The sequence below is a fragment of the Talpa europaea genome (genome assembly GCF_964194135.1).
Source record: "Talpa europaea genome assembly, chromosome: 15".
Classification (NCBI taxonomy): Eukaryota; Metazoa; Chordata; class Mammalia; order Eulipotyphla; family Talpidae; genus Talpa; species Talpa europaea.
Window position 1 is genome coordinate 82670514 of NC_140083.1, and position 23939 is coordinate 82694452.

A 23939-nucleotide genomic window follows, 5' to 3' on the forward strand; every position below is an offset into this window, starting at 1 on the left:
GGTTCTCCCCAGCAGACGCCCCCAGAGCGCCTCCTGCCCCGCCAGAGCGTCCCCCCGCCAGCCCCGCCTCCCAGCCAGCCCGCCACGGCGCTGCCGGAATGTATAAATGTAAAAATGAAGGAATTACTTTTTATATGTGAGTGAGCAAGTGAGCACAGTATTATCTCCTTCCGTTCTCCTCCCTCCTGCCTGCTCCTCGGCACACACCCCCACGCTGCCTTCGGGGGGTCGCAGCCCTGCCTCCCGCCTTCCCAGGAGCGCACCCCGCGGGGAGAGCGGGTGGCGCTGCCCCCCCCTGCCCAGGACACTCTGTCAGGCTCTCGCCCCTCACCCCGTCCCTCAGCTCCGGGGGCTCCTTCTGGGGAGAGCCTCGCGCCCCTGTCTGGAAGATTTGGCTCCCGCTGAGGTAGGAAGGAAAGGATGGATTTTTTTAGTTCTTGGGGAAGGTCGTCCGCGCCCCCGCTCCGGCCCTCGGGGCCCTCTGAGATGGCCACGGTCAGTCCCCCTCCCAGACAGGCCCCCCAGCGCCCCCCGAGCTCCCAGGGCTGGAGCCTCTTTGGTGAGCCTGGGCCCGGCCTCCCCCAGGACCAGGCACAGGCGGGCGCGCCAAGGAAGGGCAAGCGGGCAGCCCCGTTTTGGGGACATGAACGTTTTAATAATTTTTGCTGAATTCCTTTACAACTAAATAACACAAATATTGTTATAAATAAAATTGTAAAAAAAAAGCCGATTTTGTCTACCTGTGGGTGTGAGCGGCGGCGGCTGCGCTTGCCCGCCTCGGCCAGCAGAGGGCGCAGCCGGGCGCTGAGGCTCCCGCGCCCCCGGGGCTGCCCCGCGCGTCCTGCCGAGGGAGGGGGGCGGCCCTGGACGGCGCCGGGAGGCCCCCGCCCGCGGGTGCCCCTGAGCCGCCGGCTGCATCTCGGGTCTTGTGTCCCCCCCCTGGCTCGAGGACGCGTGGCTCCGAGACCGGCTTCTCTGCCTCGTCGCTTCGTGGGTGGACGCGGCCCGACGCGGCCGCCACGGCGGGACAGGCGCAAGCCGGGGTGGGAAGCGTCTTCTGGCCCTCGGGGTGCCCCGGCCGGCGGCTCCCACTGCTTGCTGGAAGCACGTCCGGGGAGCCGTCTGGGCGCCCGAGGGCGGGGAGGGGACCTGGAGGGCGGGGCCGCTGGGGACCCCGACGGGCCGCGCCCCAGGCCGCCCCCGCGCAGCTCGCGCGTCTTCCAGGACCCCCGGGGCGCTGACTCCAGGCCCGCCCCGGTCCGGGCACCCAGGTCCGCCGCAGCCTCTGTCCGTCTGTTCACCGGGGCTGGCGGAGGCCGGCGCCCCTCGCAGGCGCGCACGTGAGCTGGGGAGCCCTGGCCGGCCCGCGGGGGAGCCCCGCCTTTCCACCTCTCCCCCCAAGCGCCCTGCTCTGGTCCTTTCTCGGAGAAGCTACGGGTCTGGGCAGCGCCAGAAGCAAGCGCCCCGCCGGCTCGCCCAGCCCGGGCTCGCGTCTCCTGCCGCTCAGGCCCGGTCAGCGCCGAGGCTCAGGCGGGCCGGGCGCGCGCGGGGCCCGGGTGGGGCTGCGGGCCCGGGTGCGGCTGCGGGGCCGGGTGGGGCTGCGGGCCCGGGCGCGGCTGCGGGCGGCGCGTCCCTGTTCGCGCCCAGCGCGGCCGCGCCGTCCGCCCGCCAGGTGGCGCCGGGACCCCCGCGGCTCCCGGTCTGGCGCCCGGCACGGCCCCTCCCCGCGCGCACTAATTAAGCACCTGCCAGAGGACCCCAGCCCGGCCGCGCTGCCTCCCCCGGGCGGCCCCGCCGCACCCCCTCCCGCTGTCAGCCGCTCCGCTCCCTCCCCGGCGTCTGCCGGGTCCCCGCCGCCAGCCCCCCTCCCTCTGCCAGCCGCGCATCTGGCGCCCCCAGGGAGCCACTGATTCTCTGCCTGTCGCCTCAAGATCCCGGGCGTGTGCGAGGGGCCCCAGCTGCGGAGGGGAGCACACGCCCCTCCGGTCAGCACCCTCTGGGCAGCAGGGCTGGCTGGCGCGCGCCCACCTCGCCGGAGGCAGCGCCCCCAGCGCCCCCCCTGGCCAGAGGGACCCGCGAGAGGAGACGGGGCTGGACAGGGCAGGGCAGGGCAGAGTGAAAGACACAAAGGGGGAAAGACACAGACAGGAGAGAAGCCAGAGAGTGGGGGGCAGAAGGGGGTGACCTGCGTGGCAGAAGGAGACATGGAAAGGGCCAGGGCGGCAGCAGGCGGGGACGGGGCGTGGACCGTGGCCCGAGCACCGAGGCCCAGCGGCGCCCACTGACCCCCACGCGCAGAGGCGGCCCTGCCTCCGCCCCGGCTCAGGCTCCGCTGGAGGCCCCGGCTTTGGGCCTGGCCGCTGCCGGCCCTGCCGGCCCCGCGCTCCCCACCTGCCCCAGGCCCGCCTCCCGCGCTGCCTCCCGGGCTGGCTCCGCATCTGTCCGCTCATCCCAGCGTCCCCCACAACCCGGGGGTGTCCTTGTGCCCGCCGCAGGCTTCTGTCCGCCTGGCTCGCCTTGGCCGCTGGCGGGCAGCGGACACCTGGCTGAGTGTGACGCCCTGTGCGTCCGCCTGTCTGTGGCTGTTTGTCTCCCCGCCAAGGCCAGGAGGGTGCGGGCTCTGCGTGCTGGCCGGGTGTGCTCGTCTTCTGGCGCTTTCTGTCTGTCTGTCTGTCCCTGTGCGTGTGCCCCTGGCCCGGGATCTCCATCTGGGAGAGCCCGCGCGCCCTGTGTGCGCGGCGAGTGCTGGCGCCGCCTGCTGCGCCCGCCTGGGTGCCCACCTCGGCGGTGTGGGCTGCCCGTGCGGGTGTGCGCGGGGTCTGCGCCGTGTGCCTGCGCCCCCGGCCACTCCTGCCGCCCCGCTCCTGCCCGGCGCTGTCAGGCCGCGGCCCCAGCCCCGCGCAGCAGCGGCTGACAGCTGAGGGCCCGGGGAAGCGCCGGCCTGGGGGAGGCGCCGCGCGGCCGGGCGGGCTGGGCCTGGGGACAGGGACAAGGACAGGGCCCGGGAGGAAGGGGCCGGTTTGGAGGCGCTGAGGGGGACAGAGGGACGAGCGGAGGGGAGGGCTGGGGCCTGCACCCCGAGGCCGAGGCCGGGCGGCGAGGCGAGGGGACGCCCCGCCCTCCCCGGGCAGGCCCGGGCCTGGCGGGGCGCGGGGGCAGAGGCGGACGGCGGCCCCGCGCGGGGTGTCAGACCACGGAGGCGCTTCCAGCCGGGCGCGGGCGGCGGGCGCCGTTCGTCAGGCCTATTGACAGACGTGATGGGGTTTCCGTCCGTGATCAATGATTCTCATCTCCGGGCCGAATGAGCCGCGGGGCGCCCATCCATCCCCGTCAGCGCGCGGCGGCCGCCCGGGGCCCCGCCCGCCCGCCCGGGCCCCGCTCCTGCCCCGGGCCCCACCTCGGCCGGGGCGCGGGGGCTCAGGGGGTCCCCCCGCGCGCGGCCCGCGAGCCCCGAGGCCGGCCGGCCGCTCCCCGTCGCGCACGGCGGGGGCTCGCGGGGCGCGGCCGAACCCCGCGGCGCGGCACCTGGGCGGGGGGCGTGCCGGGCGTGCCCGCGTGAAAGTCACCTTCGGCGCCCCCGGCCGGGCGGGAGGGGGCGCGCGGGGCGCGGCCGGGATTGGAGCGCCGGAGCCCCGCCCCGCCCCCCGCCGCCCGCCGGAGTCAGACCCAACTTTCTCCCCCGCCCGCGCCCCGCCCCCGGCGCCGCGCTCCGCTCGGCGCTCGGCTCAGTCCGCGGCCCGCGCTGCCCGCCGCCGCCGCTCGCCCCGCGCCCGCCGCGCGCCCTCCGCGAGGATGCGGCTGCCCCCGGCATGGCTGCTGCTGCTGCTCGGCCCGTGGCTGCTGAGGAAGGTGAGGGCGGCCGCGCCGGCGGCGGGCGCGGGCGCGGGGTCCGGGCGCGAGGGGCTCCGTGCGCCCGCCCTGCCCCCCCCCGAGCGCCCCAACTTTGCGCGGCGCGGGGGCACGGACAGACAGTCGCCCCCTCCGCGGCGGGCGCGCGCCCCGCGCAAGTTCTGCGGGCGGGGGCGGGCGGGGGCCGGCGCGGAGCCGGCCCGGGCGGGGGAGGGGCCGCGGCACGACCCGCGAGCGCGCCAGACGGAGCGGGAGTGCGAGACAGACAGACGCGCCGGCGGGTGGCAGCCCCGCGCCTCCGCGCCCGCCCCGCGCCCGTCCCCGCGCCAGGTGAGCCCCGCGCGCCGAGCCCTGCCAGGCGCGCGCCCGCACGCGGCCGAACTTCGCTGCGGCCCCCGGCTCGGCCCGCGGAGACGCGGCCCCGCGCGGCCTCCGGACACGCCCCTCTCCCGGCTGCGCGCCGCGGGGCCGTCCGCGAGGCTCCCCCGCCCCCCCGGCCCGCCCCGCGGCCGCCGTGCCCGGAGGTCCCCGAGTGCGGTCCGGAGGCCGAGGGGCCCGGCGCGACCTGCCCCTTCTCAAGTTGGAGGCGTCGGCCCCGGGCCGTGTGCGCGCAGGGGCATCCGGGCTGCTTGGGGTCCGGGGGCGCGGGGGCCTGTGTGGCGGGCGTGCTGCAGGGCGGCGGCTTCAGTGGCCGAGGGCAAGTGTCCGCCTCCCCGGGCAGCCGTGGCGCCCCCCGTGTCCCTCTGTGTCCCGCCAGGGCCGGCCCCTGCCTCCTCCCGTCAGCCTCCCCTGCCCGGCCCTTACCTGTTTCCTGCACCCCAACTGTGACTTACCTAGTTTGGGGGCAGCTTCCCAAGCCCTACTCCCTGCACCCCAGCCCCCAGGCCCTGCAGCGTCTGGAAGGGGTGTAGCTCCCCCCCACATTCGCACCCCCGCCTGCTCCGCCAAATCGCACTCAGCAGCCCCCGCGGGCGCGAGCTGCGCTGCGAGCGTGGCAGGTGGCGCTGACCCCAGCGGCCGGTGACCTTGAGGCTGGCCTGCGACGGGGCCCCCCACAAACTCCACACCCAGGGGCAGAGCCACTTCGGGACTTGCTCCCCACTCTGCCCCTGGAGGGCTCAGGGGGCTGGGGCCCAGCCACGGTGCCAGGAGGCCTGCGAGAGGGCCGGGTGGGCCCCACCTTCCTTCCCGCGCCCCTCGGCTCCCCCCTCGTGCTCAGATAAGCTCCCGGGGGCAGATGTGCTTTCATTTCCTTTGCCCCCTGAAGGGGATGGAACATCTGGCGGAGACCTGATGGAGGGGAAGCGTGAGGACGGAGACAGGGGCGTAGCTGTGCGGGGACAGCTGCAGCCGCGGCCTCCGAGCTGGGGTGTGGGTGTGCTGAGGGGGCACCTGCCCTTTAGTCGGCTCGTGTGCCTGCGTGTGTCTACTGCGTGTGCAGACCGCGGGCGTCCATGTGTGCGTGCGTCGGAGTGCCCGTGTGCACCCCGAGGGGACCCCGTGTGCCGGGGCGCCGGTGCTGTGTGTGAGGCTGGCTTGAGTGCATCTGGCGGGGCTCTGGGCGCGTCTGGCGGGGGTGCGGGGCTGGAGCCTGAGGAGGGGCTGCTGTGTCGGGGCTGCGAGTCCGCGCGCCTCTGGGCCAGGCCTGGCAGCGAGTGACGCTGGGCGAGAGGCCGCGGGGCAGCTCCCCGAGGTTTTCTTTGGAAACCCTCACGGCCAAGTACTCTCACCCCATCCCCCCACCCGCCCCGCGCCCCCCTGCAGGGCTGGACTCCCCACTTCTCCCCGGCAAGCGACTCCCCGCTCCCACTGCCCCTGGGCTCCGGCCTCTCCTCCAGGCCTTCCTCTGAGTCTTCCCGGTAGGGGCTCCCCTGCTCCCCCTCTCCGCCCTCCGCGCCCCCAGCAGAGCAGCTGCCTCCCGGGAGAACCAGCAGGCGATCAATAGTCACTAATCACTAATCACTAATCACCAATTAGCTGGGGAGAGCAGGGGCGGGGCCCTGTGGGATCTCCCAGCTCTGCCCTGCCTGGGGGAAGGATTAGGCCCCCCAAGCGTGTCTCTCAAGCTGGCCCGGCCCCTCCCACCTGTGCACCCCCTCCCTGCCCCTCGGCTAATCTCTGACTGGGCCACTTAGGCACGTGCAGCCCCGGCTGGGCCTGGAGCTGGCGATGAGGATTTGGGGGTAATCAGGGGCCTCAGCTGGGCCAGGGGTACCGGAGAGGGGGCGCTGACAGCTCCCTAGGCCGGAGTCTGCAGTGTGGGGGGGGAGGCGTCGCAAAGCAGAATTTGGGGGATCACTGGTTGAGGTGAGGGGGAGCTGGACAGAGGAGGCCGGGTGCCGGGGGAGGAGGCGAGGCAGGAGGGGGGGCCGTAGCGGGGCGCGGGAGGGTGACTGGGGCCAGAGATGGGGAAGGGGAGAGAGGAGCCCCCAGAGAGGCCAGGGAAGAGGTGGGGTCACCGCAGGGGTCAGAGATGAAGTCGTGGGCGGGGAGATGGGGCAACTCCCCCCAGCCCTGCTCCTCCACAGGGTGGGGGCCGGGGCCTCCGTGGGGCGGGAGGGCCGTCGTGGGGGGGCGCGGGCCGGGGCGCCGCGGGGGATGCGGCGGGGGCGCGCCGGGGCGGGGGCGGCAGGCGGGAGCGCTGGAGGCCGCGCGGCTCCCCCTCCCGCCGCCCCTCCACCCCCACCCCCTCCCGCCCCCCCACCCCCCTCCGCCCCCGGCTCGGCTTCGGGAAATTGCATCCCGCGCCGCGCCCGCCTCCCCGCGCCGCGCCCGGAGCCCGCGCCTTTATAGGCACATTTATTGCAATAATAAAGTGAGGCGCGGGGCGGGGGGCGGGGGGCGCCGTTCCCGGGGGGACTGCGCCGGCTGTAGGAAGCAGGGAAATAAAATAAAATAAAATAAAATCAAAATTCAGATAACGGTGAGCCTCGCGCTGCAGGCCGCGGGCGGGCGGGCGGGCGGGGGAGGGGCGCGGCCCAAGGGCACAGCCCGCCCCGCGGGGCGCCCCGCACGCTACTACGGGGGGCGGGGCTGGGGTCGGGGCGGGGGTCTCCGGCTCCAGCCGCCCGGCCCCGCCTCGGCCCGACCCTGCCGGGCTGCGCCGCCTCCTGACTTGTCACCTACACTTGCCCTCAGCTCCTGGCCGTGCCCCCCTCCTTCCTGGCCCGCACCCCATCTCAGGCCCGCCGGCCTTCCTGCCCCCCCCCCGCCCCTGGGTCTCTGCACCCCCAGCAGCCTAGCTCCTGCCAAATAGCCCCTGCACCCCCGTTTCTGCCCCCACCCCACGCATACACGCCCCCGTCTCCCCGCCCCCATCCCGTTTCCATTTCTGCCCATCCCCAGTGTCCACCCTTGTCCCCCGCTCCTGCCCTCTCCAGCCCCCCAGTGTCCACCCCTTGTCCCCAGCCCCTGCCCTCCCCAGCCCCCCAGTGTCCACCCTTGTCCCCCGCCCCTGCCCTCTCCAGCCCCCCAGTGTCCACCCCTTGTCCCCAGCCCCTGCCCTCCCCAGCCCCCCAGTGTCCACCCCTTGTCCCCAGCCCCTGCCCTCCCCAGCCCCCCAGTGTCCACCCTTGTCCCCCGCTCCTGCCCTCCCCAGCCCCCCAGTGTCCACCCTTGTCCCCCGCTCCTGCCCTCCCCAGCCCCCCAGTGTCCACCCTTGTCCCCCGCTCCTGCCCTCCCCAGCCCCCCAGTGTCCACCCTTGTCCCCCGCCCCTGCCCTCTCCAGCCCCCCAGTGTCCATCCTTGTCCCCCGCCCCTGCCCTCCCCAGCCCCCCAGTGTCCATCCCTTGTCCCCCGCCCCTGCCCTCCCCCAGGCCTCCCTCTGGCTCCCATCCAGTTGTCCCCCACCCATCCCCCTGCTCCCCGCCCCATCTGACCCCCCATCTCTGCCAGCCCTGCCCGCCCTGTCACCCCGGCCCACCTGCCTCCGCTGCGCCCACGCCTGTCGAGGCCCCAGCCCGCCTCCATTTTTGCCCCCTGCGCCCTGGCCTGGCCCTCCCGCCGCACCTGTCCTCACCCCCACAGCCGCTGCGGTTCTCAGCAGCCCCCAGCCCCGCACCCCCAGACGCCGCCCCCCACCTCTGCACGGGTCGGCCCGGCTGTTCCCGCCCTTCCCCGCCAGGCCAGGCCGAGCCCGCGCCTCCCCCGTCAGAGTCGGGGTGGCCCCGCCTGACCCAGCTGGGAGCGGAGCCGGCGGCCGGGGAGGGGTGCCCCGCAATGCGGCTCGGGCCTCCCCCTCTTCCCAGCACCCCGTCCAGGGGCGCCCCCCCCAGTGGAGTTTGTTCCTCGCGGGCAGCTGCCCCAACTCCCCTCCAGGCGCCCCAACTCCCCTCCAGGCGCCCCAGCTCCCCTCCAGGCGCCCCAGCTCCCCTCCAGCGCGGGCTCCGGCTGGGGGGCGAAGCGCTCCTGGCTGGGCTCCCGCCCGCCGGGGACTGGGGGCGCGGGGACCACACCCCCCGCCTCCCCAAACGCCGCGGCCTGTCCTCCGCCCACCACGGGCGCGTCCGCAAATGTCACGGCGCCCAATTAGCCTAATTAAAGCGGCTCCGGAGCGAGCGCCCCTCGGACGGCACCGACGCCCCCGCCGCACCCCCAGCCCCACCCTCGGGGGAGACACAGACGCCCCGGGACAGGGGGGCGGGACCGTCCCGGGGACGCGGAGGGGGGGAGAAGAGTTGGGGGGACAAGCGCGGGAGACGCGGGAAGGGGCGCCGGGGAGGGAGCCGGAGCCGGAGGGAGCGGCCGGGCCTTCATGTCCCACCCTCCGCGCCCCGTTTCCCGGCTCTTGCCCGCAGCCTCGCCCCTGGGCGCCCCACCAAGGTCGCTCTGGCCGCCCCCCCTTCCCCGGCACCCCGGCGTCTCCGGCCCGGGGAGGGGGTGCGGGGCTCGGGGAAGCGCGGGCAGCGGTGCGTGCGGATCAGAGGGCCCGGCAGGCGCCCCGCACCCCAGACGCGCCTCTCCAGGCCCTGCCCGGCCGCGCACCTCGGCAGGCCGGAGCCGAATTGGGGGGGGGGGGTGGGGGGGTGCCAGGGCCGGGGGCGTGGGGGCATTCGGGGTCCTGGCGGCGCACGGCTGGCCGCCCCGAGAAAGGGCCGCGGCGGGATCCAGAGGGTCGAGGAGGTGGAGTCTGAGCGCAAGGCCCCCCACTCCTGCACCCCTTGGCCTCGCCCTGGAAACACCAAACCCCGTCTCCCGTCTCCCGCCCCCCCCAACTCAGCCCTGGCCAACCCGGCTCCTGGGGCCGTGACCCCGCGGGGCGGGGCGCCCCCCCCCCCCCCCCCCCCCGCCGGCAGCCCCTCCCCCAGCCCCCTCGGGCCCCTCCCCCAGCCCCCTCGGGCCCCCACTGGGGCGCTCGCTGCCGGCTGAGCTCGTCTGTCTGAGTTTATCACTCCCGCCCCCCCCACCTCACCCCCCTCACCTGCGGGAGGAGGACGGGAGGAGGACGGAGGAACGAGGGGGCCATAAATATGCATGACGGGGAGCGGCGTTCAGAACCCGGCCCGCGGGGCCGGACACAGGCGTGGCCGCTCCAGCCCGGCAGCTGGACCCCGGCCGCCCCCTTAGGCCACAGCACCCCGTGCGCCCTCCAGGGGCCCCCCGCCGCCGCCAGCCGCTTCACGGCCACCGCTCAGCTCGCGGGCCGCTGTGGGGTGCCCCAGCACCTGTACCCCCACCCCTGGATCCCCGGGAGAAGCAGCGGGTCACACTTGTGCTGTCACTGTGGAGACACAGACACGGACACGCAACCCTGGGAGCCCAAGACGCAGGGCCTGAGATGACAGGCGCTCGCCCGGGGAAGCTGACGCCCCCGGGAATCACAGGCGGTCACGCTCACACACACACAGACGCACAACCGCACCAGGCACACAGGATGCGCTGGATCACCACGCAGGACAAAGACAGTCAGTGCAGACACACGAACAGCACATGTGTGCAGCTACAGTAGACATGCAGCCTCCGCCAGCCGACAGTCACCCAGCCACACACACACAGCAGCAGACACACACACAGTCACCCAGCCACACACACACAGCAGCAGACACACACACAGTCACCCAGCCACACACAGCCACCAGCAGACACACACAGTCACCCCAGCCAGACACAGCCACCAGCAGACACACACACAGTCACCCAGCCACACACAGCCACCAGCAGACACACACAGTCACCCCAGCCAGACACAGCCACCAGCAGACACACACACAGTCACCCAGCCACACACCCACCAGCAGACACACACACAGTCACCCAGCCACACACCCACCAGCAGACACACACACAGTCACCCAGCCACACACACCCACCAGCAGACACACACAGCCACCAGCAGACACACACACAGTCACCCCAGCCACACACAGCCACCAGCAGACACACACACAGTCACCCCAGCCACACACACCCACCAGCAGACACACACACAGTCACCCCAGCCACACACACCCACCAGCAGACACACACACAGTCACCCCAGCCACACACACCCACCAGCAGACACACACACAGTCACCCCAGCCACACACAACCACCAGCAGACACACACAGTCACCCCAGCCACACACACAACCACCAGCAGACACACACAGTCACCCAGCCACACACACAACCACCAGCAGACACACACACAGTCACCCCAGCCACACACACAACCACCAGCAGACACACACACAGTCACCCCAGCCACACACAACCACCAGCAGACACACACAGTCACCCCAGCCACACACACAACCACCAGCAGACACACACAGTCACCCAGCCACACACACAACCACCAGCAGACACACACACAGTCACCCCAGCCACACACACACACCAGCAGACACACACAGTCACCCAGCCACACACACAACCACCAGCCGACCGTCACTACAATCACACACACAACCACCAGCAGCAGTCACTCCAGCCACACACACACACCAGCAGACACACACAGTCACTCCAGCCACACGCGCAAGCACCATGCACGGCCGCCGCAGGCCGCCCCACACACCGCCATCCCAGCTACCAGAAGCAGCCCCCCCAGACTGACGCGCATGGCCCCCCTCCCTCCCCGTCTGAACCCACACGCAGGAAGGGCCACGCGAGCCCCGAGGCCTCCGGTGCAGCCTCCCTGACGCACGCGGCTCCCTCCCGCCCGCGCCCCGCCGGAGCGGCATCTCCATATTTCTTTCTCCTGCTCCCGCCATCGCGTCACTCCCAGCCGGGCCCCCACCCCCGGGTAATTGATGGCCCGGGCCTGGCCCTGCCGCTCCCACCTCTCGATCCATCTTGTCCTCGCGCCCGGGCTGTCTCCCCCGTCGCTCGCCACCTGAGAGCCGAGCCAGGTGGGGGCTGCTGCAGCTTCTGCCCTGGGAGCGGCAGCAGCTCCGGGCGGCCTTCTGGCAGGAGCAGCCCTGGAGGGCCCCAGGGGCGGGGAGCCCAGAGCCCCCACTGCTGTCCTCACCTGGGCCGGGCTGTGGACCCGCAGGATGGGGAGGGGGGCTGAGGCCGGGTGGGGGCGCTGAGAGGCCGGGGGAGCGAGCACCTCTCTTCTGACACTGAGCGGTGACAGCAGCCATGGCCTGGCCTGCCCAGTCCACGCGGCCCCGGCCCACGAGGCCCAACCACCCAGCCTCTAGGCTGGACACCCCGGCAGGGTCCAGCACCCGGACCCGCCCGGGCTCGGGGAGAGCACGAGCACCCCCGCGTCCTGCGCAGACACAGCCGCGCGCTGGACAAGGGCCCCGGCCAGGGCCGCAGCTGGAAAGGGCCGCTCCCTGCGCGCCCCTGCGCCTTGGGCTCCCCGTGGAAAGGGCTCCCCGAGGCCTCCCCGCGGCTGTCCCCTGGGGCCGCCAGAACAACCCCAGCGTCCCTTCCTCGCCCTCTTTCTCCCGCCACAGGTCGTGAGCGCCCAGATGCCCGAGTCCGGGAGGCCTCAGTACCTCGAGCTGCGCGGGGCCGCCCCCGGCCAGCCGCTCCCGGAGCCCCGGCCCTCGGGCGGCGCGGGCCCGGCGCGGGCCTGGAGCTGGGCGTGGCCGGCGAACCACACGGGCGCCCTCGCGGGGGCGGCGGGGTCGGTGCCCGCGCCGCGCGCCAAGAGGAAGCCGTCGGTGAAGGCGGCGCGCGCCAAGAAGATCTTCGGCTGGGGCGACTTCTACTTCCGCGTGCACACCCTCAAGTTCTCGCTGCTCGTGACGGGCAAGATCGTGGACCACGTGAACGGCACCTTCAGCGTGTACTTCCGCCACAACTCCTCCAGCCTGGGCAACCTCAGCGTCAGCATCGTGCCCCCCTCTAAGCGCGTCGAGTTTGGGGGCGTCTGGCTGCCAGGGCCCGCCCCCCACCCTCTGCAGTCCACGCTGGCCCTGGAGGGGGTGCTCCCCGCGCTGGGACCCCCGCTGGGGATCGCGGCCCCGGGGCCGGGGCTCGGGGGTGCGCTCGGGGGCGCGCTCGCGGGGCCGCTCGGGGGCGCGCTGGGCGTGCCTGGGGCCAAGGAGTCGCGCGCTTTCAACTGCCACGTGGAGTACGAGAAGACCAACCGCGCGCGCAAGCACCGCCCGTGCCTGTACGACCCCTCGCAGGCCTGCTTCACCGAGCACACGCAGAGCCAGGCCGCCTGGCTGTGCGCCAAGCCCTTCAAAGTCATCTGCATCTTCGTCTCCTTCCTCAGCTTCGACTACAAACTGGTGCAGAAGGTGTGCCCCGACTACAACTTCCAGAGCGAGCACCCCTACTTTGGATAGCGCCTCCCGCCCCGGCCCCAGCCCCAGCTCCCCGCGCCCCCCAGGCCTCCCGCAGTGGCTCCCTCCGCGCCCCGCCCGCCCCTTCCACTCTGGGCACCGAGGCGCACAGGCCCCCGGGGACCACCGGCCGGCGTGGGGCCCCCGCCTTCTGGGGAGTGCCCACGGGGCTGCCACCCCGAGTGGGGGAGGAGAGCGCGGTCCCAGGCAGACGGGGTTCGGAGGCGGCCCCCGCGTGCCCCGACGTCCAAACTGGGCTCCGCTTCTGCCCCGGCCCGGGGTCAGCCTCTCCCTTGCCCGCAGCCTCCGCAGCGCCGGCCCCCGCCCCGCCCCGGCCTCCCCCCCCGCCCCCCGGGCCCTGAGCTGCCCCGCCCCGTCCCCACGCGAAGGCGGCGCAGGCCTGGAGCCGCCGCTGCGCCCCCCCGCGCCCGTGCGCGCCCCGCCCGCCCCCGCCGCCCCCCGCAGCCCCCCGCCCCGGCCGCGCCCCCAGCCGCGATGCCAGCGTCCAGGCCGTCGCCCCCGCCCGCAGCCCGCCCCGCCCGCCCCGCCCGCCGCCTCGCGGTGATGTTTCTCCGCCGCCACGCACGGGAGAGGGAACAAAATAAAGCGAAATCCAATACGCGTCTGCGTGAGGCCTTTGTGGGGGGAGCGGGGCGGGGGGCTGCGGGCTGGCGTCCGGGCGACCCGGCCGGGCCCGCCCCCCGGCGCTCTGGAGGGAAACTGAGGCCGGGAGGGGCCGAGCGCGCGCCCCGGAGGTCGTCGAGGGCCGGCCCGGCGGGGATGGGGCGGCCCTCGGGGTCGGGGCGCCGCCCGAGGCGGGGCTTTCCTCCCCGAGGGGCGCAGCAGCGCTCGGGCCGCCGTGGGGCGGCGCGGAGGCCCCGGCGGGGGCGCGGGGCGCGGGCGGGGCGCGGACCACCCGCCAGGCCGCGGGCGGGGGGAGGGGCGCGGTGTCGGCGGGTCTGGAGTCATCGATCTTCCTCTCCCTTCCTAATTTCGTGGGCGCTGAGTTTGCAGGCGGAGGGGGGGGGCGGCCCGCGGCGAGGGTGGGGGCAGGGCCCGCGGCGAGTTTGGAGAGCCCAGCGCGCCGCCGCCGCGCGCCGCCCGCGAACGAGCCCCCCCGGCCGCCGCCCGCCCTCCGCCCACGCCCGCGGCTCCCTCCCGCGCCCGCCGCGGCTAATTTTATCCGCCCCCGGCCCTGGCCGGGGCGTTAATTGGCTGCGGCTTCATTAGCAGTTCTCCAGCTCGCTCGCCCCCCGCCCCTCGGGACCCCCGGCCGGGGCGAGGGAGGGGTACCCACAAGCCGGGGCGCAGAACAACTTCTGTCTTCAGCTTCCTGCGCCCGGAGTCCCGGGTCTGGGCACCGAGTCGGGGCGGGCGGGCCCCTTGCGCCCGCGGGAAACTGAGTCACAGGTGACTCCGACCCAGATGGTCCCGGGGGTGAGAATCGGTCAGCAAAACTAAATACTGGGCGGGCGGACCGATGGGCGAGGGACTCAGCTGAAAGGAGGGAGGTGCAAGTGCCTTGGGGTCAGAGGTGGGCGGAGGAGGAGCCAGGCTGGAAAACACCAGGCTGGAAAAAGCGCCCAGGCCAGGCCGGGCAGAAAGGCCGGCGAGAGCTAAGGGGACCCCTGGTAGGCGGGTCCGGCGGAAGTGATTGGAATTAGCAGGTTAGGCCTCAGCTGACCTCAGCCCCCTCGCTTCCAAAGTGGTAATAAAAGGATGTTCCTCATCACAAGAAAAAATGTAGCTCTGTATGGTGACAGATGTTAACTGCATTTATTGTGGTGATCATTTTGTAATATATATAAATATCAAACCAATATGCCATGCATCTGGCTACTAGAATGTTTATGTCAATTATACCTCAATTTATTTTTTTTAAAGATTTATTTATTTATGCATACAAGAGCCGGGGTACAGGCCAGAGGTGCAGGGGGTGAGAGGACGCACCAGAGACAGAGTGGGGAGTAGAAGAGGCACATCTACTGAAATGCACTGCTGAGGGGAGCAGCTGGGAGACAGGACAGGTCTGCTGCGCCATGTGGGTAGCTCCCTGGCCAGCTGGGGATCGAACTCCTGCTGCAGAGGCTGTGGACAGCTTCACAGTGCAGTGCTTAATCCCTTGCGCCATCAGGGAGGCCTCTGTACCTCAATTTTTTAAAAAAAAGCATGTCTTAGGGCCTCCCCTGGTGGCGCAGCAGTTGAGCGCTGGGCTGTGAAGCTGCCCCCAGCCTCTGCAGTGCCTGTTCGATCCTCAGCCGTCACCCCGGCCACCGGCGAGGGTCCCCCATGGCGCAGACTCCTGCCGCCCTCTGCTCCCCTCAGCAGTGTATTCCATCAGTCTGCCTGTTCTACTCTCCGCTCTGGCTCTGGTGAATTCTCTCACCCTCCCGCGCTTCTGACTGTACCCAGTGCTTGTATAAATAAATTAATTAATTTTAAAAAAAGGTGTGTCCTAAAGAGCATGTGGACGTGTTCTTTTCCTGATGGGCTGTCTCCCTCTAATCCTCTGACTCAGGAAACTGCCTCCTTCACAGCTACCCTCTCCTCCTCCCAAAGCTGTGGACATCTGGGTAATGGCACTTGCTGCATTTTTTTTAATTTTTTCCCTCTTGCTATCCCAGCAGTCAGTGATTTCTTTCCATTTTTTAAAGATTTATTTATTTATGCACAAGAGCTGGAGTGCAGGCCAGAGGTGCGGGGAGGGGGTGAGAGGATTCACCAGAGACAGAGTGGGGAGCAGAACAGGCAGACTGACTGAAACCCACTGCTGAGGGGAACAGCAGGCGAGACAGGAGAGGTCTGCTGCGCCATGTGGGTAGCTCCCTGGCCAGGGATGGAACTCGTGCTGCAGAGGCTGTGGAGAGCTTCATAGTGCTGACGCTCAACCCCTTGCCCGCCAGAGAGGCCCTGCTCTCTTTTTAGATCTCCAGGACTATGGGACACCTGACACAGAGTATGCGTCGACTGAGTGAATAAATGAATGAGTGAGTGTGCCATGTTGCTGTGTACGGCAGTGGTTCTCGGATTCATTGTATATTAAAACCTCTGAGGAGGTTTGCTGTATGTCAGTGGGAGTGGGCAAATGCATTCAATCAGAACCTGTGAGCTGAGGCCCAACCCTCATATGTGTATCACATTTCCCAGGCGATTCTGAGGTCCAGATATGGGAACCTATTCCTGGAGGGGTCAAAAAGTCCCTCCCCCAAAGGGTGAGCGCAGGATAAAAGGGATGTTCTTCCAGTTCCAAGGATCTGTAGCCCTAAAAGGGGTGAACAGGGAACAGAGCTCAACAAGTGAGAGGACAGCATCCCTCACCAACGCCCAGATGTTCCAGGGGGAGGAGGAGGCGAGGACCACGGAGGACGCAGGTGTGTGGTCAGAGGACCAGCGGGAGGACAGTCCATCCCAGAGAATGTTTCCATGCAAAGTCTCATTTACTCCCCACCACATGTTGTTGCGGCTTTGCAAGCGAGCGTAAGGGTGCCCCGATGGGCTGACTTGCTGGTTAGCCCCAGATCTGACACGTGGACTCAGGTCTCTCATCCAGGGTGCTGTTCGGTGCACCCCGCTGTCTTGTCCAGCGACGTCGGGAGTCCCCAGGCAGCAGCAGTGCTAGGCCATCAGGGGGCCCCCAGTGACTGTCGTTTGGACAACACGCGAGGGGGAAGCTCCCGAAGAGATTCGGAACACTGAGATTTGGCGCGCAGCCCTGGACCTCTCAGCTTTCAGACGAGAGAGGGAGAGAAAACGGAAGAAAAGGAGAAAACTACAACTCCCAGAAGCGCCCGGACCTCACGCATGCGCAGCCCTCCCCGCGGGGCCCGCCGTTTCCTGGCGCAAGCGCTCGCGGGTCGCTCTCCCGCCTCGGGGTTCGCTCGGCCGAGTTCGCGGCTGGCCTCCTGCTGCTCCGCCTGGGCTTGCGATGCTGCCCTTCTCCCTGCTGTGGGCGACTCGGGTAAGTCCGTCCCCGCAGTGATGGCCTGTGGAAAGCAGGCCCCTCCTGCCACTTCTCATGCGAACTCTGGGGTTCCGGCTTTTCAGTTCCACGCACGTGGTCTGTGCTCTCGGGGTGCAGGCGAGCAACTAGTGAGCCCTGGAGGCCCCCGGGGCCGCGCTGGGGCACGATCGCCCCCCCACCGCACCCCCGTCCCCGCGACCGTGTGCGCTGGGCCTCCTGACGTGGCATTAGGCCGAGACCCGAGGCAGTGACCCTGAGCTGGCGAGCAGCGGGGTCCCCGCCGGGCCGGCCTGCCTGGCCTCTCCCGCCAGCTTTGAGCGGCGCAGCTGATGCAACCGGGGCCCGCTGCTTGCATCGGGGGTCCCACAGCTGTGTGGGCTGGAAGGAGGTGGAAAGTGGGGGGCACAGAGACAGAATGTGGGGTTTGGCTTCTCTGCTAGCAGACCCTCACCCCCTAACCATTCTCCCCCGTGGGGGTACCAGTTTATGAAGGCCCTAAGGGGGGGCCCTTTTGTGCAGTGCGGGGGAGGTGCTGGAACCTCAGTGAATGTTCCCCGAGTTCCAGAGGCATAGTCTTCTGGAGAACAAACTTTGCCCTGTGGCGGTGCAGAGTGGTTCACGGATCAGTGAGGAGGGAGATCCTGAGGTGAGGTGAATGGACCGAATCAGAACCACCCCCTGGACGTTGATCTCAACCTTGGCTCTTAGACCAGGCTTTTGAGGGGGTGGGGTGAGAACTGGAACAGCCTGGACAGCTGGCTGCTGGGTTTGCAGCCCTGGGGCAGCCGGCGCCAGGTGAGCGTGGAGTTTATTGAGAGACTGTGGATGCTTTTCCTCCCTAGCCGCTGCGGAGATGTGGTCAGCTGGGGAGGCCGGCCCTGCGGGGTCAGCACCGTGAGGCGGCCCGGACCCAGACTGGAGAAGCCACCAGGGGCTGGACAGGCCAGGAGAGCCTGTCAGAAAGTGACCCTCAGGTGTGGGAGCTGCTGCAGAGGGAGAAGGACAGGCAGTGCCGTGGCCTGGAACTCATCGCCTCAGAGGTGGGGCCCGGGGAGAGGGCCTGGGGGGGCGCGGGGGCTGGGGCTGACAGGTCATCTTACTGCTGTTTCTCCAGACCCTCCTTGCAGAGGCAGGACCTACTGCTGGGCCGATCGCCCTCTTACTGTCCTCTGAGGCAAAGGCAGGGCCAGTCTGGGGCATGGACCGGGAGCATTCGAGAACTTACAGAGCCTCCCGGGGCCCCTACAGTCTAGTCTGGGCTCTCCCCGCTCTTGGAAACACAGAGGAACGGAAAGCAGTGGCAGTGGCCTTGCAGGGGACCTGCGTCCTGACGACTGGGTTTCTGAGGATGCCTCTGGGTTTCTGCCCAGGTCCCAGGCCTGGCAAGGAACCCTGAATGAGCAGAGCTTTTTCTGTGAAGCCTGGCACCCTGCAGCCTGGGGCTCTGGCAGGGTGGCACGGCGGGGGGCGGGGGGCCTAGGGAAAGGGCCTCAGTGCCCTCTGACATTGCCCCTCTCCCCGCAGAACTTCTGCAGCCGAGCTGCGCTGGAGGCCCTGGGGTCCTGTCTGAACAACAAGTACTCGGAGGGATATCCTGGCAAGAGGTGAGGACTGGCGGGCACCATCACAGATGGCACTCCCAGGTGGGGCACCTGTCTGTACCCTCCAGTGTATGCAGAGGAGTAGCCTTCCCTGTTCTTCGCTGCTGATCGAGGGGGAGGATGGAGCCCTTTCTCTGGGCCCTTTTTTTTTCAATAATATTTATTTATTTTTGTAGAGTAACTAGGGTGTAGGCCAGAGGTGCGGGGGGTGAGAGGACTCACCAGAGACAGAGTGGGGAGCAGAACAGGCAGATCCACTGAAATCCACGGCTGAGGGGAGCAGTGGCCAGACAGGAGAGGTCTGCTCTCCATGTGGATAGCTCCCTGGCTGGGGTCCACCTCAGGCCCCAGGGGTGACAGCCCCGAGACTTAACCCCTAGGCCACCAGGGAGGCCCCTCTGAGCCTGTGTATACCTGTCTCCCGTGGCAGATATTATGGGGGAGCAGAGGTGGTGGATGAAATTGAGCTGCTGTGTCAGCGCCGGGCCTTGGAGGCCTTTGACCTGGATCCTGCGCAGTGGGGAGTCAATGTCCAGCCCTACTCGGGCTCCCCGGCCAACCTGGCCGCCTACACAGCCCTTCTGCAGCCTCACGACCGAATCATGGGCCTGGACCTGCCTGATGGGGGCCAGTGAGTACAGACGGCTTGGGTGGTGGGCGTAGGAGAGGACCCACGGTGGGCAGGTGGGTGCGGGAGAGGAGTGGTTGAGGGAACATTGACATGTGCCCCGCGGGTGGGACCCGCCCCTCCCTGCCCCGCACGGCAGCGTGGGTGGAGATAAAACCCCGGGGTGGGCGCCCCCCACAGAGGACGGCTGCGAGGGTGGTGCTTGTTAGGAGCGGTGTTCCAGAGATGGGCCTTTGGGTGGCAGGAAGGGTTAAGTCTGGGAGTTGTGCCCCCCTGACGCCTTCTCACTTTCTCCCCCTGCCAGTCTCACTCACGGCTACATGTCTGACGTCAAGCGGATCTCAGCCACATCCATCTTCTTCGAGTCTATGCCCTACAAGCTGAACGTGAGTGCGCTCAGGCGTGGGCGGGCGGCCGTGCAGGCCTGGCGCAGCTCCCGGGGAGGCGAGGACTGGCATCCCGGGCCCTCGGGGTCGAGGAGGAGCGCGAGCTACCCTGCTGCCTGCTCAGGGCTTCAGCGCTGTCTGTCTGCCTGTCCAGCCCCAGACCGGCCTCATCGACTACGAGCAGCTGGCGCTGACTGCTCGACTTTTCCGGCCGAGGCTCATCATCGCCGGCACCAGCGCCTACGCCCGCCTCATTGACTACGCGCGAATGAGAGAGGTGGGCGAGGGCGGCGCGCTGGGCACGCCCCGCGGGGGCGGCGGGAGGTGTTGGAGGAGGGGCTGCCTGTCAGGCCTCCCCGGGCCGACGCCTGTCCTCTCTGCCCAGGTGTGTGATGAGGTCCGCGCACACCTGCTGGCAGACATGGCCCACATAAGCGGCCTGGTGGCGGCCAAGGTGATCCCCTCCCCTTTCGAGCATGCGGACGTCGTCACCACCACCACGCACAAGACCCTGCGGGGGGCCAGGTGAGCCTTCCCGGAGACCCCGTCTCGCCTCCCCCCCTTCCCACGCTGCTCCCGGGCGGTGCCGGCTGGGCCGAGAGGAAGTCCTTGAGGAGATGGTTCCCACCTGCAGCGCGCACCGGCCTGACCCGCGGGCCGGGCAGGGCTGAGGGGCTGCCCCTCCGGCTGCCTGGAATCTGGCTCCCCGAGCACAGCGGAGCCGCGCGGGGCGCCTGGCCCGCCAGCTCCCCCGGCCTTCCCCGCTCGCCCTTTTCAGTTCAGCTCTGACAGCCGCTTCTTACGCAGGTCAGGGCTCATCTTCTACCGGAAGGGGGTACGGACTGTGGACCCTAAGACTGGCCGCGAGATCCCGTACACGTTTGAGGACCGAGTCAACTTTGCCGTGTTCCCTTCCCTGCAAGGGGGCCCCCACAACCACGCCATCGCCGCCGTGGCTGTGGCCCTGAAGCAGGTCGGGAAGCCTGTGCAGGCCGGCGCGGGGCTGGCCTGGAGGCTGAGGCCTACGCCTTCCTACCGGGGAAGGCCCGGGAGGGGAGGGGCCGAGTCCGGGGTCCTCACCGCGGGGGTGGAGGGGCGGAGGGGCAGGGCCTGGGGTCACAGGTGCTGTCTGCTCTCCAGGCCTGCACCCCCATGTTCCGGGAGTATTCTCTGCAGGTTCTGAAGAACGCCAAGGCCATGGCGGACGCCCTGCTGGAGCGGGGCTACTCGCTGGTGTCGGGTGAGCCGGGGGAGTGGCGAGAGGCTCTGCCACCTCAGTAGAGGCCCGCGACTCACCGCTCCCCCGTGACTGTCCCCGCCTCAGGTGGCACCGACAACCACCTCGTGCTGGTGGACCTTCGGCCCAAGGGCCTGGACGGGGCTCGGGCCGAGCGGGTGCTGGAGCTCGTGTCCATCACGGCCAACAAGAACACCTGCCCCGGAGACCGGAGCGCGCTCACGCCCGGGGGCCTGCGGCTCGGTGAGGCTGCGCCCGGGGAGGAGGGTGGCCGCCAGGCGGGCGTGGGCCCTGCTCACCCTCTCCTGCCTCTGCCAGGGGCCCCCGCCTTGACCTCCCGGCAGTTCCGTGAGGATGACTTCCGCCGAGTCGTGGGCTTCATCGATGAAGGTGTCGGCATTGGCTTGAAGGTGAAGAGCAAGACGGGTGAGTGCCGGGCACGCCCCTGCCGCCTTCCAGCGCCCCGCGCCCCAGCTGCCCTCCCCCCGGCTCTGACCACCTTCCCCTCACCCCCCTCTAGCCAAGCTCCAGGACTTCAAATCCTTCCTGCTCAGCGACCCAGAAACCAGACATCAGCTGGCTGACCTCAGGCAGCGGGTGGAGCGCTTTGCCAGGACCTTCCCCATGCCTGGCTTCGAGGAGCACTGAAGGCACCGGAGCGAGGACGGGGGAAGGAGGACGGGGGTTTCTTCCTCGCCGCCGCCCGGGCGCGGGGCGGGACAAGCCTCCCTTCAAGTTCTGTGCCAGACTGGGGAAAGCCCCCCGCTTCGTGGAAGAGCTGCTCCCGGTCCCCGCCCACGAGTTGCCGCTGAGCAGATCTCCTAACAGGACTTAGAAGACGGGGGGCTGTTTGCCAGGACGGCTGTTTGCCAGGACGTCTCCCACCATCTCAGTGTTACCCCTGCCCTGCTGTCGGGGGAGGGGCGCCGCCCTGTGAGCCAGAGGAAGGACCCGGCACCTCCTTTCCGTTTTTATCTAATAAAATGCTAACCTGCCCTGGGCTTCTGTTACTGTGGGGGGGGTCCCCGGGGCCCGTGCTGGTCTGTCTCCCCCACTGTGTTTCTCCCCTCCCCCCCACCACCACACGAGGACCCCCGGGGCTGCCGCCTCCTCCCTGTCTCTGATCAGAGCCGACACCAGACGTGATTAGCAGGCGCAGCAAATTCAATTTGTTAAATGAAATTGTATTTTGCCCACGGCTGCTTCTGTTTGATCCCCAGGGACACAGGGAGCAAGGGAGGGCGGGGGGATGGCAGGGGAGGCCCAGGTGCTGGGTGGGAGGGGGTGCCCGTGGCGGGAGGCAGCAGGCTGGGCGAGCCGGCTCCTCCCTGGGTGTAGTGCCTCACGGGCAGGCTGGCAGCCCAGGACGAGCCCAGCCGAGCCAGAGCGGCACCGCCTTGGACCAGCGCCTGGGGCCTGGGCTAATGTGGGGCCTGCCACGTCGTTACTTGGCACTCGGAGGCCTCTGCTTGCTCCTGGCTCACGTAGGCCACGCTTAACACGTAGCCGTGGCCTGGCCACACCCTGCAAGGCCTGGGGAGGGGTGGGGGGCTGGGTAGGGCCTTTTGGGCTGACCTGGATACTGCTGCGCCCTGACTCCTCCCCCACCACCACCCCAGGGACTCAAGCTGGGGGTCAGAGGCGCTTCCGCTGGAACATGGGAAGAGGGAGGGGGGAGGCGCCCCCCTCTGCGTGGGAACCCGCCTGAGTAAGCAGGAGCTGGACGTGGGGGCTGGGAGGCTGGCGGTGGTTACTGGGACGTTCACCCCAGCCCAGGTCAGAAGTCTGGCCGGTCCTTCTTCAGCTTCTTGTAGTCAGTGGAAACGGCAAGGAACTGCGGGAGGGGAAGGGGATTGTGTTGAGTGCCCCCGGCCTCCCACTGCTTGTGGGGGTGCTGAGGGGTGGGTCCCGCAACCAAGAGACAAGTAGATGGGGGTGCAGCCCCAGAGCCACCAGGAGGTACCTTGTACTGGTCATTGGGGCTCAGGCGGTTCCAGGGCTCCGGGTTCTTCCTGTCCCAGCTGGGGGGGGAGGGGAGGTTTAGATTTTCCTCTGGGGGAGCCAGGATGAAGCCTGAGGTGACAACGCAGGGTCTCTGCTCCCAGCCCAGCACCTCCACTCCTTCCTTGGGGGGCCCCAGGGGGCCGACGGGAAGGGAAACGCTAGCAGGTGCTGGCAAGCAGGACAAGGCGCTGCCAGCATGGTCGCCAGGGGCCGGGACAGACCGACAGCCGGCGCAGGGCCTCCCGCCCGCCCCCCACCTCGGGTGAGCCCCACAGAGCCGGCCGTGCGGTGGGACTCGGGCAGCTTCCCCAGGGGCTGAGGTTCAGCGCGGGCCGTCGAATCCCACCAGGCCCCGGGCTTCTGACGGGGCCAGGGAACCCCACCCCAGCGCCCCCGGCCCCCTGGCCGGGCCGGGGAGTCTGCCCCGCCCGCCGCCCTGCGCCCACAGCCGCGCGCCGGGCCACACCCCCGGCCTCGGCGCGGAGCTGGCGGTACCCAAAGGCCGCCGGCGCGGCCGGCAGAGCAGCGTCGCCATGGCAACCGGGCCGGGAGCGGCGCGGGCTCGGGCGCCGGAAGCGGGCCGGGCGCGCGCTCCGAGGCGGGAGCCGTCGGGGGGCCCGCGCGGAGGGGCGGGGGGCGCGCGCGGCCGGAGCGGGCGCCAGCGGGGAGGTGCCCGAGGCGCCCCGAGGTTGCGGCCTGGGCGCTCGGCCTGGGTCACCTTCCCCCAGGCCCCAGCCTCCTCGTCCCGCTTCTCCCCCCGTGGGCGCCCGCGGGTCCAAGCGCCGCTCACCAGACGTCAGGGCTGCGGAGGGCGAGCCGCAGCAGGTAGAGGGCAGCGCTGCCCATGCCCAGGCCGATGAAGCTGATCATCGGGATGAGCTGAGGGAAGAGGAAGGGCGCTTTTAGGGCCCCCCACCCCCTTCCCAATTTCCCTTCAGGAGCTTCTCTCCCCATCCGGCGTCACCCCCCGGGTCCAGGTCTCTCCGGGAAGAGGGCCTCGAACCTCCGCCCGCCATCGCCTCCCTCACCCGCAGCAACCTGGTCCGAGGTGGATTTAAGGGGGGGGGCAGCGCAGTGAGAGTGAGGGCGCCCCGGAGAAAGCGTGGGGACATGGGGAACTAGGCAGGAGGCAGGGGCGGGGAGGTCTGGGGGCCACCAGGAGAAGTTGGAATCGGCGGCCCGGGGACCCACTCACCCCGGGATGCCTCTTGATCTGCCGGTAGAGGCGGGCCCCCAGGCTGGCTCCTGCCATGTCTCCGTGCTGCCCGGTCCCTTCCAGCAGCTACTGCGGGCTCCTCCTGGGGTCCCGCCCCGGCTGGGGAGGGGTCAGCGCGGGCGGGCCCAGCCCACTTCATCCGTCACCCCACCCCGCCCACCCCGCCTCCTCCCGCGGCTCCGCGCTGGGGTCAGGACCTGTTGGGGGGCAGAGAAGTTTCTGCTCCTCCACGCGCTCCCCCAGACGGCCGGGCCGGCCCCGGGAGACACCCCTCGTGGGCTGGCGCCGGGGCCCAGGGAGAGGCGCGCAGGCGGCTGCGGCCCCGGGA

General features: G+C 70.2%; 3 protein-coding genes across 4 annotated transcripts; 2 read left to right on the forward strand and 1 right to left on the reverse strand.

The window, feature by feature from the left end:
* Positions 1–3761: 3761 nt before the first annotated feature.
* Positions 3762–13027, forward strand: NXPH4 (neurexophilin 4). The gene is made up of 2 exons (XM_084256496.1): positions 3762–3849; positions 11739–13027. The coding sequence occupies exons 1-2, from the start codon at positions 3793–3795 to the stop codon at positions 12579–12581; spliced, it is 900 nt and encodes a 299-aa protein (XP_084112622.1). The 5' UTR covers positions 3762–3792; the 3' UTR covers positions 12582–13027.
* Positions 13028–16503: 3476 nt separating this feature from the next.
* On the forward strand, positions 16504–21039 carry SHMT2 (serine hydroxymethyltransferase 2; the record flags this gene model as incomplete). Of its 2 annotated transcripts, none has more annotated exons than XM_084254815.1 (12): positions 16504–16536; positions 17382–17579; positions 18064–18143; positions 18571–18771; positions 19073–19154; positions 19309–19431; positions 19540–19679; positions 19962–20127; positions 20295–20394; positions 20479–20634; positions 20710–20817; positions 20912–21039. In XM_084254815.1, 12 exons carry the CDS (start codon positions 16504–16506, stop codon positions 21037–21039), a joined length of 1515 nt encoding a protein of 504 aa, XP_084110941.1. The 2 variants fall into 2 exon arrangements, with proteins under 2 accessions (XP_084110941.1, XP_084110942.1); XM_084254816.1 differs by having other exon boundaries at positions 19339–19431.
* Positions 21040–22019: 980 nt separating this feature from the next.
* NDUFA4L2 (NDUFA4 mitochondrial complex associated like 2) lies at positions 22020–23654 on the reverse strand. The gene is made up of 4 exons (XM_084255266.1): positions 23591–23654; positions 23186–23274; positions 22355–22412; positions 22020–22225 (listed from the first exon to the last, which is right to left on the reverse strand). The coding sequence occupies exons 1-4, from the start codon at positions 23645–23647 to the stop codon at positions 22169–22171; spliced, it is 261 nt and encodes an 86-aa protein (XP_084111392.1). The 5' UTR covers positions 23648–23654; the 3' UTR covers positions 22020–22168.
* Positions 23655–23939: the final 285 nt, after the last annotated feature.